We start from the raw sequence: 19,405 nt of genomic DNA, 5'->3' as shown, positions 1-19,405 counted from the left end.
TTGGAGTCCCTCCTTGTGGCTCACCATCTGATCATGGAAATAAATCACCAGTCCTTTATCACCAATAGATCAAAATTCTAGTTCTTGTTCCCCACAGCACTGTGAGGGTATCTTCACCAGAACAAATGCAGCAATTCAATAAGGCAGCTTGCTGTCACTAATAAGAATAAAGACCAAATAAAAATTAACCTTCAGATAATCTCTCACTAAAATCTACAGACTGGAAAATACCATTTCGATGAATGGGGACTTCAATCCGACACACAGCCTGGGTTGCTGCAGGATCGCAGAGACTAATTCCCAGCATCGTTTTTGTCCAAGCTGTGCTGTTGAAATCTACGTAAAATGCAATGATGGTGTAGAGTGACAGCTCTGTGCAGACTGACTTGAGAAAGATAAAGTATTGGAGCAATGTGACCCAGTATCATTGGGTTGCAGTTTAATTTCTGTTTCATTTTACCTCTAGATGGTGCCATTGGCATACAGCTTAATTACTTCCAAAGTGGGTTCCACATATTTAGCACAGAGAACAAACCCTACACAGATTAACTGCATATCATCATATTGCTTAATCAATATTCACGCTGCCTATTTTAATCCCCAAACATCCTGTTATCCTTGGGGCCATTTTGTCACAAAATGACTATAGATTTTAGAAATGTAGCCAGTGGAATGTCAGCCACACTACCATATCAGAGCTGAGCTGAGTGTTGTCAATGGGCTTCTACTCAGTCAGAGCAGAATTGTCATTCCTCAATTACTGCAACAAGAGATGCTGAAAAGGATGCATGAGGGGTACCTTGGAGTGGAAAAATGCAAGAGGAGGGCCAGAAATGCTGTTTATTGAAAAGGGATAAAGACTGACAGTGACAGGATGGTTTCCAGCTGTGAGACCTGTTTGAAACATCACACAAAGCAGGCAAAGGAACCTATGATAATAATTCACATGCAAGCAGATTCGACACAAGCACCTACGTTAAGAAGATCCACACGCCATCAAAGCACCTGACAGGCTGAATCTCTAAAAGAAAAGGAATGTACCCTTCAGAAGTTTGTGTTGGTGATGTTGCATTTATGTTTGTGTTGAACTTTTAAATGAATACTGTATTAGTGTGTCATATTGTTAGATTAAATATCTTAAGGAAAGGGGATGTAATGATAGAGTGCTAGTGATCCTCCTGACTACTAGAGGGAGTCAGAGACTCATTGTGGCAGCTTGGGTTGGATTCAAGATGGACATCTCCACACTGTCTTGAGTCGATAGCTAAGGGTGTAAACTAAAGAACCAAACTCCAATCCGGCGATTCTGACATCAGATCCACCTTCCCCAGAACCAGTTTCACCATCTAATATGTCTACATTCCTCCAACATGTGTAGATACCAGAAATAAATCAATGCTCATTATGCCCAAACAACGGCCAATTTAGTGGCCAATCTTTCAACAAAAAATAAATATTTAAAATGTCACTTTGCTGTATCCACATTTTGGTAGAGCAATTGAACAAAAAAATGCTGTGTTGTCTTTGGACAAATTCCCCCTTGCTGTTCCTGTCCCACCACAAAAGAAAAGGTTCAATTATCCTTTATTATTCTTTATATGGACAACGACCAAACAGTTGTTTACAAACTGGAAATTCCCAAACATTAGCAATGATTTCTTACTCTAAAACACAATTTTGCAGTTAAAGTGTATTTCAGAAATATCTGATGACTTGTAGACAAGAGATTGCAGATGCTGGAATCTGGAACAGTAAACAAACTGCTGGAGGAGCTCAGCAGATGGATTAGCTTTTGTGTGTGGGGTGGGGGGTGGGGATGAGAGGAATCTGTAAGATTTCCAGTTGAGACCTGCATCAGGACAAGAGGGGGGGGCTGAGACAGAAGTTGGTAGTGGATAGGTGCACCAAAGAAGGATGATGAGTAGGACCCAGGTGGAGGAGGGAAGACAAGGAGTCCTGAAAAAGAGGCAAGTGGGTTATAGATTGAAGCATATAAAGGAATAAAATAATGATTGGAGATGGAGAGGGTGATAAGCAGGGACATGAATGCTACAAGCACTGGAATCTGATAAATAAAGGAAAGTTGAAGGCAGATGGAACCAGAAAGGGGGAGGAGATCCAATTGGTTAAGTGGTTGGAATTTGGAAAAGAGAACATAAAAGGACTTGAGGTGGATTGGAAGGAGGGAACATTAATGGTCATTTGAAAGTGGAACATTTAATGACTGGGCTCAGAGGCATTCATTATATTGCCAGGAAAGTTGATGGAGGGAAGACTATGATGTTGTCTATATGAACTTTTGTGAACCCTTTGACCAGATCCCACATGGGACAAGAAGCTACTGTCACTCAGTATTTAGGATGAGGTAGTAAATTGAATTGGACATTGGCTTTACTCGAGAAGCCTGAGAGAGGTAGTAGATGATTACCTATCTAAGTGACAAGCGGTGTGCCTCAGGGATCAGTGCTGAGACCATTGTTGTTTGTCATCTACATCAATGTGGTAAATTTGTTCCGCAAGTTAGCAGATGACACAAAGATTGGAGGTATGTTGAACAGCGAGGGGCTCTCAAAAGCTTGCAGCAGCATCTGGACCAGCTGGAAAAAAAAACGGGCTACTAAATGACAGATGGAATTGAATGCAGACAAGTGTGAGGTGTTGCATTTTGGAAGGACAAACTACGGTTTCACAGTGTCCACAGGAGGTAAAGATATAACCAGTGTTTCAGCCTGGAGCCCTTCTTCAATACATGAGTAATTGAAAGAAAGAGTAGGGGGAAGAGTCCAGACCAACAGACAAAAGGTGCTAATTAGATATGCATAGGATGGAGGAAATGTAAGAATGGATGGGAATGGCTCTGTGATTGCAGAGCTGGGGGAAAGGAAACAGGAAAAAGGAGAGATAGAGACAAAGGAGACATAGGGATAGATTGGGGTGGGCCTAACGAAAAATGGAGAAGTCAATGTTAATGCCATTCGGTTGGAGGGACCTACAGTCACATCATCTGCAGGGTTTAGTGTTTCATAGAAAATTATGACAATAGATATAATAAATGCAAGCAGGCTTTTTGCACTGAGGTTAGATGAGACAACAATGATAGGGCATCGATTAAGAGTGAAAGTGGAAATGTTTGAATGAACATTAGGGAAAACCTCTTCATGCAGAGTGTGGACCGAGTGGCCAGATGCAGTGGTGAATGCTGGCTCTATTTTAATGCTTAATGAAAATTTAGACAGGTGGAAGGTGTATTGAGGGGCTATGGCCCAGGTGTAGGTCAGTTGAATAATAGTCCAGCGTAGATTAGATTGGCTGAAGGGCTTGTTTCTGTGCTGTAGTGATCTATGGTTCTCCAGATTAAAGACAGAATGAATGTAGATTAAATCCTTTGAACATCTCAGAACATATTATGACCAATATTTCTTGAAATGCCATCATTATTGTAATATGATGAAAAAACAAAGATCACACAAACACGTGAACAACATAATAATCTTATATTGTTTAAGATTAAAGGAAAAATCTTGCAGTCATACTTCAGCAAGAATCTATTCATTAAGGCAAACAAAAGAATGACTGAAAATCCGGGTGCTATGGAGAACCTGGGTTAAGTGCTCGAAAGGAAATCCGGAAGTATTTGATTACAAAAGCACAAACCTTTTCCTCAGCTCTTTTACAATGACCCCCAAGTTACCTGTCATTGCAGGTGGCTGCAGTTGGTCGGGTTGGTCCTCAACATGCATTTGCAAATGTGAACATTGGGGGGAATCTTATTCACAATTGTTAGAATTCTCATCATCTTAAAACTCTTCCTCTATCAAAGTATCTTTGCTGTGCCAGTGGTTGGACATCAGATATTCCTGTTACAAAATTCATGGTCACATAGACAGAATGAAGATAGTAAAATCAGAAGAGAATGTTGTGTCAATCAAATTGTCTCAAGTACACTTTTCAGATCAGAAAAAAAAGGGTTCTGAGAAAATCTTTGGAGCAATTTGCAAGAAGCCGCAGACAGAAATGATCCACTTTCTATGTGATTACCTGAAACTGCAGAATTGACACTTGGGGAGAGCTAAATGCAAGACGTGAGGATATACCAGGTTAATCACAGAATGGAGGTCATTTCAGTGAACGATGTAGTTAATTGAAAAACTTACCTGCATAGTAATTTGACATAGCATCTTATTAAGTGTAATGTTTGCATTTGGATTACTTAATTTGTGGTGTTTGCAATAATCTGTTATAAATGAGGTCTAGTTTTCCAGCTCTGTTGGCCTTGTCAAGATTTTCTCCAGCTAGTCTATTCTCAGGATAGATGCAAAAACTACCGGCAGAGTTGTTACCTAATGGGATGGGAAGAACTAGAATGAAAAATTGCAAGAACACAAAAAAAAGAGCAGGAGTCGTTACCAGGCCTCTGATACCTGATCAGGCTGGCTTCAACTTCCCTACTGGGTCAATTCGCCACCAGCCTAAATTCCTCGATCAAATACTGATCAATCTCCACATTAAGATCTCATGATCCAGAAGCGATCATCCTCTGAGCAGAAAATTCCGAGATTCCCCAGCCTCTGATAAAAGAAATTTATAACACTTCTCACTTATAAATGACAGACCCCTTATCTTCTAACTATTCCCCCTTGTTTATGGCTCTGTAAGAGTTGAATACCACGATTGAGAAGATGGATTTGTGGCTTCATGATGCCTATCAAAGAGGCTGAGAAATGGGTGGAACCTCCTGGAATCAGAACATTTGAAAATGGATAAAATTGGTTGCTTATTAGAATCCAGGCAGTAAACACAGACACTAAAACTGAGACACAAGAAGAATGTTGTAATTCCAAGACTGATGGAAGAAAATGAAGAGTATGAATTGGAAACAGCAGAAGTGATTTAGAGGCAAAAAAAAAATAGTTGCATTACAAAATCAGTGGTAAATTATGCAAAGCACTGGGTGCCGAGAAGGAAAGAAAGAAGCTAAATGTTTCAGGAGTGCAGTGATTTGAAGACCACCTACTTGGTGCTTCAAGATCAGGAAAACCTATTTGGACAGGTTGGTCATTCAGTGTGCAAACAAGAGATTGAGTATCTGCAGCACAAATTTCATGGGCACAGATGCCATCTGAATTATGGCAGCGGTTCAGAAGTGAATGGTTGAGATGGTGCAATAGGCTAGAACAGAAAACCATGCAAAGGGAAAGGAAAACTAGTAGTGAAAAAACAAGAGGCAATTTGTTTGATAAGATTAACTAAAACAACACCGGTCAACGGGGGAGCTTAAACTCTCTCACAATTAAGGGAAAAGCAAGAGGAAATGTGTGGAGGGACATCATTTGTGTTTACAAATGATAGCTGCCATGCAAAGTTGTGCGAGTCAGAGAGGATGAAGTGATAGACAGGCTAAGTGCAGGCCGGAATACTCCAGACACTCTGCATACATCACCCAAGGTAAGTTGTGGTGGTACGAAACAATATGGTCAGCAAGATCATGGATATGGGAGAAGAGACCCTTTTTAAATCTTTGTCGGATCACTTTGTACTAGGAGCACCAGGACAGTGACAGAATGATCTGTCTTACTGTGTCAGGAACTTTGTGTTCTATCCTAATCCAACCAGTAAGACAAGGGCTCCAGATTGCATTATATGTCAATTTATATGCACAAGTAAATATAGTAACAGTTAAAGGAATAAATGGCAAGTTGCATCAAACTGTACAGTTCACATGTGAAACTTCATCATACAAAACTTTTTAAAAAAAACTGGGGTAAAGAGTAGGTATGACTCATCGGCTACGCGGTCGTGGAGAAGAATGACACACACACCAAAGCCTTGAAGTCAAGACTGGTTTGTCTCACTGGCCATCATGTTTATATGGGCCCCAAGTGCTGAAGTCAGGGTGCTGTGTCATCGAAGCGCCAGCCTGGGATTGGCCAGCATTCCTGCCACAGTTCTCGTCATGTGGGAGGTCATCGGAGATGTCGGCTGGTGTCACCCCCAGGTCCGCGCAGTCACTGCATTTGTTGGCCATTTTGTGGCCATTTTTACGGTCCGCTACAAGGTAACATTTTGAATTAGAACTGTCACATATTCAGCTTGTGACATTACTGTATTAAAATCTAAATAGTATATTTTGGCAGAATCCATTGTAAAGTATATTTAAGGACATTAAAAATACATTGAGGTGGTCAACGAACAAAACGTTGTGTCATTATATTGGTGAAGTGGGATGTACTGTCAGCCTCAACTGTAGTTTTTCTTTACTTTGGGAAATAATCAGACATAGATCAGTTTATTATGTTCATCAGTGATATGTAGAATTATTGGATTTGCCTAATCAGTGAAACACAGGTCCAGAAATTTGTTTACATTGGAAAAGGCAGGCTCAATCGTGATATACAAGGAACTCGTGGCTCAATATTCTGGGTGCTGTTTGTCTTTGAAATTGTTTCATGACTCAAGAGGCCAAACTTTTTGTACTTGCATACCACCGTAAGTGATCCCTTACTAACCACAGACACCTATATCATCCTATGGTGCTCTGAAGTTAGTAAGGGATTATTTAAGGTGGTATGTGAGTAGAAAAAAAGGTTGAGAACCACTGGGCTAGGCGGTGCAAATTACACCATTTTTTACATTGCCAAAAATGTGCATCAAATAAGTATGATCCATGCTGATTTAATTAATGGAGAGGAGTTACACACACTTTGCAAGCAGTTGATCAAGTGCATAAGCTGACACCTTATTCTCTGATGCTGCCCTCCTTTACCATAAATGTTGATTTTTGGCAATCTCCTTGGATGTGGAAATGTATCAAGTAGTATTAAAAAAGACTCACCTCTGAGCTTCCTCTGCTCCTCATCCTGATGTAACAGTAAGCTTCACCTACTTCCCTGTGGTCGAACGTGGGTAAGGCTTTGCTTTTTTTTTGAAGAGTATTGCCTTTCACAGACTGCCTTTTCTACTTGTTCACTATAGCAAGTTAAAGTTCAAGATTGCAAATTTAAAAAATATTTCATCCAAGGATAAATTATTTCAATTGCCTACAGAGGTCCAGCTCTGCTTCTGTGCAGGTATAAATAAGCAAGTTGCTTTTATTACATATTACTACAATTTTCAAACTAAAAATTCAAATAGAGTGAGAATATGACAGAATTGTTGATTTGTTGCATTATCAAAAGTGAGAATGACTTGCTGGATACCTTGACTGCATTAGAAATAATATGACCAACCTGATTGATGGCTAAATGATTCCAGATTCAATGCAAGTTTATTCTTTGACTTACTCGGAAAGAATAATCTACTCAATTATAGCAGTTAGCCTGAGCCATTCTAATTATATCAATCAGAAAGTACAATTGATTGGCAAAAGATTATTTGCCATTTGGGTATCCAAATTTAAAGAAAATGAAGAATAAATTGCATCTCTCGCAAGGTGTGTAATGATCCTTGTTTTATTAATCCAAGTTATTATAATCAATGGTAAAACAAAAATATAAAGGAAAAATAGAATATTTGATTTATCATCCTCAGTCATAACACTGTTAGCACACTTGAACTACTTAAACTACATTCTGTAAGCTTCACGTTAGACATCACATTTCTTTCCAGTTTTCTTTTTTTAATGCAAAACTTTAATAAAAAATTGTTTTCTTTAAAAACAATCAAAAAGGAGATCTCATGTATAATTTTCTGCAGTAGTCTGGTAGACAGAAAAGAATGGGACTTGATGGAAATGTCCTGTTCATCCAAGTTCTTCAACTTCAGTCCACCAGCCAAGACATCTGGTGAGTTGTTGCAGTTAGACAATAAGTCTTTGTCATTTAGCTGACTTTGTGCATTTTGTAGAAATAAGAAATCACTATTTTATAAAAACGCCAAAATACATTTTCAAATAACACGTACTTGACATGTATTCATTTGTATTTTAGAAAATGCATAATGTTTGACAGAAAATTTTGATTTTGGAAATGTAACAAAGGATTGGTTATATATTTCTCTCATCTAACATCTTGTTCACACCACTACATATTTTCTCTAGGGAAGCTTTGTAAGGTCCAAATGGATTGTAAAGGGCAGCTAAGAATTCACAATCTGAAAAGTGATTAAAAACATGATTGATACGTCCGTGTGACTTGGCAGTTAGATGGCGATCAATAATCTGATGAAGCATGTCTCTGCATTCATTCAAAAGTTTGGACAAAACATTCCTATCAAAAGTAAAGTCAACCTGGTGAAAACTGACAACGGTCATGGCTAACTGATGAACCTTCTTTTTAAACTTTTCCATGAGCAATATCTCATCTTCATTGAACTGGTTATTCCTGTTTAGAACCACCAGTTTTATGACCATCTTGATAAGGTTTTTGATGATCTTCTCTGCTTCTTTTTTGTTCTGTGTAAATTCCTTGGTTACTTCGTATAATTCATCCAAAATATCACTGCTCGTATCATCTATCAATGCTGTTGCTACTGACTTTGAAGCCATCTTGCCAAGAATTTTCTTTTGGGCTTGCACAGCTAGGCTTTTAGAATTGAAGAGATCTGTAGCCACTGGAAAAATAAAGATGATAATTTTAACACAAAGCCAATAGTTGTAATTATCAGAACCTGTTTGAATGCATATAGTCTGATGCTAATTCCTAACAATGCAAAAAAATTAATATCCCGATTTTTAGAACATAGAACAATACAATGCAGTACAGGCCCTTTAGCCCTCAATATGGTGCCAACCCATATATTCCTTAAAAAAAAGTACTAAACCCTCCCTACCCTGTAACCCTCTATTTTTCTTTCATCCATGTGTCTCTCCAAGAGTCTCTTAAATGCCCCCAATGTTTCAGCCTCCACCACCCTCCTTGGCAAGGCCTTCCCAGGCACCCATCACTCTCTGTGTAAAAACACTCATCCATGATGTCTCCCCTTGACTTTGTGCATATGTTTGTTGATCTTGCCCTGGGAAACGGGTGCTGGCTGTCCACCCTGTCTATGCCTCTCATAATCTTGTAGATCTCTATCCAGTCTCCTCTCATTCTTCTACGCTCCAAAGAAAAAAGTCCCAGCTCTGCTAACCTTGCCTCATAAGACTGGTTTCCCAATCCAGGAAACATCCTGGTAAATCTCCTCTGCACCCTCTCCATAGCTTCCACATCCTTCCTATAATGAGGTGACCAGAACGGAACACAGTTCAGTGTGGTCTTAAGAGTTGCAACATGACCTCTCTACTCCTGAACACAATCCCCCTATTAATAAATCTCAGCTTATGGTATACTTTAACAGTAGAGGAGGAAGAAGAAGGGTGTATCTTTTTGCATCATTTCACACAGTAATTGAATTGCATGACCTTTGCTTGATTGTTGTTTTACTTTCTGTTGAAATTGCATGTCTGCTCTGCTCCCTTGACTTGTATATTCCAAATAGTCTTTATAGTCCCTTTCACAGTTGAAAGTGATCACAGGAATTAACCACCAATTGGTCTTTAAAGTGTCAAGTGTGAAAGCAAAACCAGCTCAACAACAGCGTCAGATGACATCATCTCATGCTGGGGATTGACGGCCTTGAATCCTAGTACAATCCCTGGCATCTGCAGATCCCGATGTTGCAATCAAACAAGTGTGAAATGGCTAATTGCATTGTGGTATTGAAATGATCCAAATTTGTGTGTGAGTGCAAGAATGTGAAGGAAGAAAAGATTAAAATGAAGGTATAAACTTTGCCATGGGAAAGTCACAGTGGGGGCAAGAGAGAGAGAGAGAGAGAGAGAGAGAGAGAGGAAATAAATAGCAATAACAGACATTTTTTAAACAGCGCGGGAAAGTTAGTAGTACTGTAGAGTTCAATTTATAAAGACTGTTGGAAAGAGCAATGGCAGACCTGACTTCTCAGAATGCCATGTGACAGAGAAACCCCTCGATGAATGCTCCGTGTATGCAGCGGGCATACAGCCCTTTCTCTGCCACATGGAATTCTGGGAGGCACTTTTTCCCACAGGATTTATAAATTGTATGCGGTAGTGCTACCAACTTTCCCATGCTGTTTAAATTGTATGTGACTAAACTTAACTATCCTATCAACCTGTGTGGTGACCTTGAGGGATGGATAGATTTGGACTCCAAGGTCCCTCTGTTCATCCGCAGCCCTTTGATAGGAAATTTGTAGGGAAATGTTGGCATTTTCACATGGTTTGAGTAGCTTTAGAAATTCAATGTGATAGTGGTGAAGTTACAATCAGCAGTTCAGTGCTGTTTCGAAATGTGCTCAAATGATGGATCTATTACCAGCATGGGGGTGCAAAGTTGTGGAGACTTGCCCCACCAATTACAGTACACATTCCATGTGAATAACATCAATCAAATTAGACCATGCACATTTCAAAGAAAAAGAACATCTGAGGTACCACGATTATTTAGATGTTTTTGCATCTTTAAATATTCAGTCATTTAAATTATTTTAGGTTCTGTTATTTTAAACTTATAAAGGCTTTTAAATGGTTTTAGTCCAGACACACAATAAACTGGAGATGCTGGAATGTTGAGCAAAGAAAGGCTGGAGGGACTCAGGGGGGTAGACAGAATCCATGGAGAGAAACAGTCAGTCAACATTTCGGGTCAAGGCCCTTTCTCAAGGGTCCCAAGCCAAAACTTTAGGCACTTTTAAACTGCCGCACCTGGGTAGCCCTCCTGGGACCCAGATGCATTGAATAGGCCAAAGGCACTCCCAGTTACCTTTTAACTTGCAGGGGGAAATCGCCCCATTAAATCGCCAACCCGACGATTTAAAGGGGAATCCCACCCCTGCGATGACGCCGTGAGTGACGCGTCACGCACTTACTGGATGAAATGAAGTAAAAGATTTTAACCTTACTCTTCCTGGAAAGCACGTTAAAACCACGTTATAATATCCCCTTTCCTGACCTGCACTGCCGAGTTCATCCTCTACATTTGAACTTGGCACCAACATGCTGCCCGGTGATGCATGCACGCAAGCACTGACATCACTGGAATAATCAGGTCGGCCATTTTCAATTTCAAGCCCCCAGTGGACGTGACCTAGATAAATTTAACTGGGTTCCCTGATTACTTCTGAGGTACGGCAGGGACCCAGTTGATATAGGAGCATGCTGACCAGATCGGATCCTTTCAACTGCCTTGTGAATGGTGCACTAACCGGGCAAGTTGCCTGGTTAACCCCACTTTACAAGGGAGCTTGAAACCGTCTATTGATTCCGTGGATGCTGCCTAACTTGTTGGTTCTCTCCAGCTTCTTTGTTTACTAAGTAGTTTCAACTTATCCGGAACCCTTAGGGGACAGTGTATTCCAAATTTCAGATTTTTCCGTATTTCGGAAAGCCAGATTTAAGCCCACCCGAATTATGCTGCTGTATACACCCCCACCCCCTTCCAATCATGCTGCCAGTCTCCCTCCACTCTTGCCCGCCTGACCCGCACTGCCAGTCTCTTGCCCGCCCAACTCACGCTGCTGGTCTCTCTCCCGACTTGCCGGATTTTTAGATGTCCGGATAAAGGATTGTGTACCTGTACTTCTCAATGGTTGTGGAACATCATTGAATATTTGTCTTGGTCAGGAATTTCACAACATTGACACATTTTTATGATTTTAATTTACAGAGCATGGCATAGGAGAGCTGATTTTGAATGGTTAATAATTGTTTCATTGAACTGGTCTCACTCAACGTGCCCTCACCCCACCTACAATTTCATTTGATTGCACAACATTGCAGACATTCTGCTGAAAGGTCTCTCTGCACATCAGGAGGTAACCAAAAACAAGCATTCAGCTCACCATAAATTCTGGAGTTTTATTCATAAATGTGATCATCAACCGTTACATTGCACAGTATCTTCTGCCAAACTCGGATAAAATTAGTGAGGATTTCTAAGTTTGAAAATGACCGTCTTATAGCCCATGTGACTTTGTTAATTGATGTTAGAAATTATTTTGCGATGTTAGTATGGATAGAGAATATTTATTGATAAATAGTTTTATTCTTTGTTTCTGAAGGTTCCGATCTGAAAATAAAAAAATTCTCTTTTATTTTGTATGTAGACAACCTTTTAGAATAAGTTAAAATTTTATTTCTTCATCCATTAGGATGCAAATATTTTGCATGAATGTTTTACCCTGTGTGATACTTTGAATGCTCAATATTGCTAGATTTACAAGTCTATGGGACATTATAACAATTACAGTACGGAAACAGGCCATCTTGGCCCCTCCAGTCTGTACCGGTGATCTCCTCTAGTTCTGCTTACCTGCATCCTGCCCATAACACTCCAATCCCCTCACATCCATGTACCTACCCAACTTTTTCTTAAATGACAAAATTGACCCTGCATAAAATGGCGGTGTTGCTGAAGCTGTTATTTGAATGGGATAGACAACTTCTTCAGCAGTGAGAACTTCTCACTCCTCCAAGGCTGTTCCTCGGGACTAAGAAAAACTTCCTTCCACTTCATTGCTGAAAAGTACAAGATGCCTTAGTTTGAAAGCTTTTCTTGTGCTTGGGGACTGTTCAAGAGATATCTCAATAAAATGTGTGGAAACTGCAACTCTTCACAACAAAATAAAATATATAGTTAACAGCCTAATTATTGACCTATCAATTTTGTCCAAGTAATTACACAAGAAATAGGTCCTTTTGTTCAATCAGTCCATGCCTGCACTTATGCATCAAGGATTATTCTGCCATTTTTTCTAAATTTCTAACTTAAGGAAGGAATTATCAATGAGGGAATGTGGAATATTATCTCTCTCTCGTAACATTTGCTGACATGAGTTCTGAATTTTACCACATATTTGCTGCATGTTTGAATTGATTAGCAGGGTAAATTTCCTGAGAAGTAAATCTTTTTTTTCAGTATTTTTATTATTAACATTAAAATTTCACATTCAAAATACAGAGTACATTACAATTCAAAAAGATACACTGCACTTAAATCATATCATTTCATCCAAGGTACACCACATTTTAATCAAACAGATTATATTGTATTGATAATATATTATTTTATTACATAAAAAAAGGAACATCTAAACCCACTGCCATGAAATAAGCTGTTTGGCCAAAAAAAGGAAGACAGAATTCTTATCAGTGATAAATTACCTCATTAGTCAACCCTTCGACCTTCATAACAAATCAAAGATTATAAAAGTAATTCAAATAGGGTCCCCACGATATTTGAAAATTTTTATTCAAATCAAAAATTGAGCATCTAATCTTCTCTAAATTTAAACATGACGTGACATCACGTAGCCATTAAGCACGATGAGGCGGGGTAACGTTCCTCCATCGGAGCAAGACTGCCCCCCCTCACCATAAGAGAAATAAAATCTAATACATGCAGCTCCAACAATACAAAATAAAGCAGTTAGTGGATTCAGTTTAAAATTAACTTTAAAAAGTACAGTATATGTTCCAGTATTTCACAAGGCTCTGGCATGTCCAGAACATATGAATTAATGAAGCATCTCCATTGTTGCATTTATCACAACGAGGGGATACATCCACATAAAAATTAGATTGTTTGACTTAGGACGTGTGACCCCCCTGTGGACTACTTTAAATTGTAGGAGACAGTGGCAGGCACATAAAGAAAAGCCATTAACCAATTTGAAAAGAGAAGCAAATCTTCAAATCCAAAATTTGAGCTAAGATATTTTTATTAAATGTGATGCTTGCTAATGTCTTAATGACTCTTTCCAGGTACAATTCAGTTAAATTGGTATTGATATGTTGTACAGTTCAATTCTGTGGAAATATAAATGGAATCTGGGGCTCGGATTGAACTGCTAGATGAGGATGTGCCTGTAACCACAATTGTTTTCTAAACTCCTTCAATCTCACTTCCATTTTTTCTAATTTTATCTCCCCCCTTCCTTCCTCTTTTTTTTCCTCGTCATTCCTTTCCCATTCATTTTATCAATGATATTTTATTTCTCTAGCATCAGGCTGAACAGCAAAGGAGGATTGTTTAAAAAAGACGGGATTCAGGCAAGACATAAGAAGAAGGCAAGCTATTGCAGAAATGGCCATTTCAGAGCAGCCATTGTGCTATGTGCATTGTTAAATGGGTATAATAGCAACATTTAAGAGGCAGGCAGGGAATGTAGGAACATGGACCACGTGCAGCCAAATGGGATTAAGTTGACTGGCATCATGGTCAATATATACGTAGTGGGCCTGAGGCTCTGTTCATGTACTGAACAGCCTTCTGTTGCAGTAATATGTTTTCCACTATTGATATTATCATGAATTTCATCTAACTCCATTGATTCTTTGACCACTGCTGCAGAAATTTACACTTGCCTCTTTATAGTTTCATTCTCTCTCCTTTTTGATGGGTGCCTGTTATATTTCCTTCACCCACCCACCCCACCTTCCAGCAGTGATGGTGCAAAGAGGGAGAGAAATCACAAAGCAGGCAAAAGATCAAGGGTAATCTTCAAGTGAAAATCACCTGCATTTCTATTCATGAAATATCTTGGAGCATTTAGCGTTCAACAGAACAGCTGGACATGGAGATCACAATTTGATGCAGCAAGTGGCCAGGAATAGGTAATGGATGGCTGCAGGTCAGCTGATGAATCGGCTAATAGAAGCTCAATGATCACAAAACAAAAGAAAATCCCAAACAAATCAGAAGAGTGCAAAGCCTAAGTGACAATGGATGTAACATGTCATAACCAAACTGATGGAGGAACTTTGAGTTGAGCAGCATCTATGGGGGTGGGGGTGGAGGGAGGCAGTATAAGCTCAATGCTTCAGATTGAGATGCTACATCAAGTCTGAGTGTGGAGCGTGTAAAGGGGAGAGGAGGATTGGTGGACCAAGCAGATGGAGTCAGCTGGGAAGGGTAAAAGTTGACTTGTGACATGGATAGGATAGTTGAAAGGAATATGGCCCAGACCCACATAACTGGGACCAGCTTAGGTTGGCATGGATGAGATGGGCTGAATGGCCTGTATTCTTGCTGTTTAACTGTAATAGATCTGTGTTAATATTAATATTTGGTTAATGTTAAGCTATATTTCTTATAAATATATCTTAGGTTAGTTGTGGATTGGTTACACACACAGGTCACTGTACATTTATAGAGAACCATTGTGCTCAGAGAAGAGAGTTCATTCTTGGAAAAATGAGCTAATGGATCTGGTGGGTCTTAATTATTCAAGAACAATAGAGTTTTTGCTTTATTAAAAACTCAAGTATCTAAGAACTCAATAAGAACTGCTGAAGGAAGCCATCTGTTTTTAAACCAAACCACTTAAGGACCTTGAACAGGGATGAGGTCAGAGGTTGTTATGGATAGGTTTGGAAAAAGTTTTGTACACATGAAACTAATAGTCATGTGGTTTCCAAGAATTGGGACTGACCTCATTGATAATGTAACTGTCACTTAATTTGGAGAAATATATTATCGAATTCAGACATTTTTTTAAATCAGTTTCAGAAGTCAAAACTCTGTGACACACACAGACAGGAGTTGGAACCTTATGGAAGACAGGGTTGAATTACAGTAATCAGAATAGGTGCTTTTATGTGTTACTCCTAATAAAAGGGAAGCCTACTTCTGACTGTCTCTTTAAGATAAAGAGGGCAGTTTCATTGTTTAGAAAACAGATTCCAAATTCTTCATTCAAAAGAAGAAGTTTTGATCCTGGGAAGACAGGATTTTTATTATCCTATTCACAGGAGATACATATGTGACCAGAAGATGGTCTCTTCTTGAAGAATATCACTGTTTCTTAATTTGAAAACTTTATTTATAGATTTCAAAAAAATCCTTACTAAAAATAATACCCCTACTAACCCCCTCCCAAAACTACCCCGAAACAAGAGCCAAAGCCATATATTGGGTAATTATCCATTGTTGTGGAGTGTGCCAACCCTTTACATCTTTAAAAAAAAACATTTAAAGTATATCCAAATCCTTACATTTCAAATATGGAATCTACATTTTAACAAAAAAAGAATAATTGTTCCATAGGTTATATCTTATCTTCTCTAAATAAATACATGATTTCAGTTCATTATGCCATCTTTGTGTATTCAATTCAATATCATTCTTCCATGTAATAGCAATACATTTCCTTGCTACAGCTAATGACAAACTAATAAATGCAATTTGAAACTTATCCAATCTTAAACCGGTTGTTAATATTGTAGTATAACCCATTAAGAAAAGTAATGGATCAAATGTTAGTTCTATCTTGAACAAATCTTCCAAAAACTTCATAACTTTTTCGCAAAAGGATTCAACTTTTTCACATATCCATACTGAGTGTAAAAAAAGGTACCTGTCTGTGTTCCACAACGAAAACACGAGTCTGAAGAACTGAAACCATATCTTTTTAACCTCAGGAGTTAAATCTACAGCTGATGCAAAATAATTATAAAATTATAATTGACTAAACTATATCTTTCATTTGCTAGACTTAAAGAAAGAATTGGGATATTGCCAAGTTTTTGTTTTTGCCTATTATGAGGTCTGTGCGTTATTAATGGAAAATTTTGGATGGGATTTGATATTACCTGGGCAAACTATATTTGGGATTTTAATTGTTGAGAATGGGGAAAAAGGGGTTTATTTCAGAAATGTTTTTGTTGCAAGAGAAGATGATTAAATCAGACATATAAAATGAAGAATAAGTGAGAGAAGAAGTTATATATTTTACTATCTCAGGAGAAATGGATGACGATGTGCGCAGATAGTGTAACAAAATTAATTAGTGTAAGGACATCACTCAAGGTCAACTCATCCAAAGAACTGTGAGCTTAAAGTGTCCTCAAGATAGGATGCTTAAAAGTGCTTTATAATTATTTCTGAACTGAGAATTTAAGACCTTCAAGCAAAGTATTAAAATTGACTTTCAGAGAAAGTGGGGACTTTAAAAATACACACACACTTAGATTTGCACATAGTGGGTTAAATCTATACTTAAGTTTAGAATTTAAGTAAGAAATGTTATGTTAGAAATAGTTTAATTTTAAAAAAAACTATTATTTTGAATTTACCAGTGCCTGGTGAATTTTCTTTGGCTGTTCCTGTGTTAGTGCTAACAAAGTCCCTTTAGACCCAAACAAAATTAAAAGAGTCGTTAGTCCGTAAAAGTAACCCTATCTCCCTTCTGTCATCAATAAAATTGAACAGCAACTCTGGCTTTTAATGAAGAGAGTGCAGACCACAAAAGGAATTTCTCTAATTCTACTCAGAGAAGTTACAATAAAGTTGACTTGATAAAGATGAAAAGCCAACTGATAGTCCAAATTCTGTTAAATGGTTGAAGACAATTGTGAGATGAGGAGAAATATGAACATTCCCCCCCTAATCATTAATGGAGTATGGCACATGGATGTAAAAGAGTACTTAGCTGGTTGCAAGCATCATCAGTTGATCTCCTTTTTCATCTCCAGAGATGTGAGTGTTGCGTGTTCCCAAAGTAACATTTCAGCAAATATATCTATTATATACTGCTAAAGATGTGTGCGATAACAGCAGCTGATGGAAAAGCTTAACCATTACATTGTCCCTACATTACCAGCATCTGAACTATTTGAGCATTGTCCAGATACGTTCTGTTTTTTTCATTACAGAACAAAATCAAATAAACTACAATCACCCTTTCTATTCCAAGTGATCTGCAAACTGACACATGGAATTGTCAAAAATCTTATCAAGGAACATGTATTTACCAAAAAGTTTGATCAATAATTGCCAGTTTAAGTTCCACAAGGACCACTTGGTATCAGACTCAATGGGAGCCTTAGTGCTTACACATATCGATGTGCTGACCTCTTGAGATGATTGGCTTTCGCAACCAAGTAAAGTTTCATCAAGGTTCCGAATGTTGAGGATACAGCTTTTGTTGTCGATATGTCTTTATTACTTGGACAATCAAATTCTAATGTGATGATTGGGGGAGATTTGAATGTGGTATTGGAGCCTTTATTGGACAAGTATCCAAGAGTAATTAAGAAATCGAAGATGGCAGTTCAAGTAACTAATATGATGTCAGATTTGAATTTAGTTGATATTTGGCGAAGATTTAATCCTACAGAGAAAGAGTTTTCTTTTTATTCGTCACGACATAATTCTTTTTCTAGAATTGATTATTTTTTAATTTCAACACATTTGCAGGATAGGGTTACATCTGTGGATTATAAGGCAAGATTGGTTTCGGATCATTCATTATTATTATTAGAATATCAGAGTTTACAGGATGTTCAGAGAGCTCCAAGATGGAGATTTAATACTATGTTACTGCAAAAACCGGAATTTATTAGTTATTTAAAACAACAAATTGAGGTTTTTATTAGTAATAATAGTAATTCAGTTTCTAGTCATTTTGTTTTATGGGATGCAATGAAAGCTTTTTTACGAGGTCAAATTATTAGTTATGCTTCTAAAGTAAAGAAAGAGAGAATTAAAGAGATTGAAGATTTAGAGAAAAAGATAACTGTTACTGAAAAAGAATTTCAAAAAAATGCTACTGAAACGCAAAAGAATCAGTTAACTAATTTAAAATTTAAATATAATGAATTACAAACTTATCGGTTTGAATGTTTAATGAATGGAACTAAACATAAATTTTATGAATGGGGTGAGAAAGCTCATAAAGTTCTGTCACGGCAGTTAAAAAAGGAACAATTATCTAGAATTATACCAGTAATTAGAAAGAAATCGGTTATTACTTTTAGTCAAAAGGAAATTAATGAGGAATTTTGTAATTTTTATAAAAAATTATATACTTCGGAATGTAAAGATGTAACTGAGGATGCTATAGATTCTTTTTTGAAAAATATTAAATTGCCACAATTGAATCAAGAAGATAGACAGGAGTTAGATAAATCCTTTACAGAAAAGGAAATAGAAACGGCGATAAGAGATATGCCAAATGGAAAGGCACCTGGTGAAGATGGATTTTCTATAGAGTTTTATAAAACTTTTTATGCTGATATATTTCCTATATATAAGGATGTTCTACAACAAATTTATGATACTTTTCGATTACCCGAGTCTTGTTCCAATGCAATAATTACAGTTATACCAAAAAAAGGTAAAGATCTTTTACAGGTTTCTTCTTATAGACAAATATCGCTGTTAAATGTAGATTATAAAATTGTAGCAAAAGCTATGGCTAATCGATTAGCTCAATATTTGCCTAAAATAATACATAGTGATCAAACGGAATTTATAAAAAATAGCTATGCGTCAGATAATATTTTGTGTTTAATAACTTTGATAAATAAATCTAAATCTCAGATGAATTATCCAATAGTGGTTTCGCTGGATGCAGAAAAGGCTTTTGATAGAGTGGAATGAAAGTTTTTGTTTAAAGTACTTAGAAATTTTGTTTTGGTTCTTCATTTATTGGATTGATAAAGGCTTTA

At 37.7% G+C, this 19,405-nt stretch overlaps 1 protein-coding gene across 6 annotated transcripts in view; it reads right to left on the bottom strand.

The window, feature by feature from the left end:
• Window positions 1-7,432: 7,432 nt before the first annotated feature.
• LOC138738847 (tumor necrosis factor alpha-induced protein 8) overlaps window positions 7,433-19,405 on the bottom strand; it is an 88,145-nt gene continuing 76,172 nt past the window's right edge. For all 6 annotated transcript variants that reach the window (XM_069889970.1, XM_069889936.1, XM_069889946.1 and 3 more), the window contains one exon: window positions 7,433-8,547. In XM_069889970.1, coding sequence (XP_069746071.1) covers window positions 7,982-8,482 — 501 coding nt within the window. In that variant the 5' untranslated portion in view covers window positions 8,483-8,547 and the 3' untranslated portion in view covers window positions 7,433-7,981. The remainder of the gene's footprint in view (window positions 8,548-19,405) is intronic.

The sequence above is a fragment of the Narcine bancroftii genome, chromosome 1 (genome assembly GCF_036971445.1).
Source record: "Narcine bancroftii isolate sNarBan1 chromosome 1, sNarBan1.hap1, whole genome shotgun sequence".
Classification (NCBI taxonomy): Eukaryota; Metazoa; Chordata; class Chondrichthyes; order Torpediniformes; family Narcinidae; genus Narcine; species Narcine bancroftii.
The sequence above is the reverse complement of the archived record's forward strand: the minus strand, read 5'-3'. Positions and strand labels throughout refer to the sequence as shown.